The following is a 469-nucleotide window of genomic DNA, read 5'->3' as shown; positions in this document are numbered from 1 at the left end:
TTAAAGCCAAATTAATAATTTCCCGCATTGTGATTTATTTCAAATATGTAAATAACATTTTGGTATAAGAGTATATTTCATTCCCAACTTGTTCGAGGTGAAATGATTTCCAAATGATTAGTATTTTCAATGTTAGGGTTCTCAAGTTCGACTTCGCCCAAGGGGGGAGAGGTGGGGCAGTTGGGAGATATCTACTCTTCGGGACGCCCGCGCAAGATCTAGCTTCCCAAGTCGCCCGGTATGCTACACTTCACAACAACAAAAAGCTGCTTTCTGTGTTCAGTATCCAGTACATCCGGGGTATAATCCTCCAACTCCTCAAGCCGATATCTACTCTCTCTCCGCTCCTCTCCAACTGGGTTCAGCACCAGAGTCATCTCACGCACCACACCCAGAGAGACGCAGCAGCGTCCCCACCCCGTGCCCCAAGATCACTACGCCGACACAATCAGCTCGCGGCCCAACCACC

The 469-nt window shown here is 48.0% G+C and overlaps 1 protein-coding gene across 1 annotated transcript in view; it reads right to left on the bottom strand.

The window, feature by feature from the left end:
* Positions 1 to 270: 270 nt before the first annotated feature.
* The window catches only part of DACRYDRAFT_24232 (uncharacterized protein), a 1027-nt gene continuing 828 nt past the window's right edge, over positions 271 to 469 (bottom strand). The window contains exon 6 of the mRNA XM_040773603.1: positions 271 to 434. Within this exon, the coding sequence (XP_040625521.1) occupies positions 379 to 434 (56 nt within the window). The 3' untranslated portion in view covers positions 271 to 378. The remainder of the gene's footprint in view (positions 435 to 469) is intronic.

Source organism: Dacryopinax primogenitus (assembly GCF_000292625.1).
Source record: "Dacryopinax primogenitus strain DJM-731 SS1 chromosome Unknown DACRYscaffold_18, whole genome shotgun sequence".
Classification (NCBI taxonomy): Eukaryota; Fungi; Basidiomycota; class Dacrymycetes; order Dacrymycetales; family Dacrymycetaceae; genus Dacryopinax; species Dacryopinax primogenitus.
This window is presented reverse-complemented; position numbering and strand designations above follow the sequence as displayed.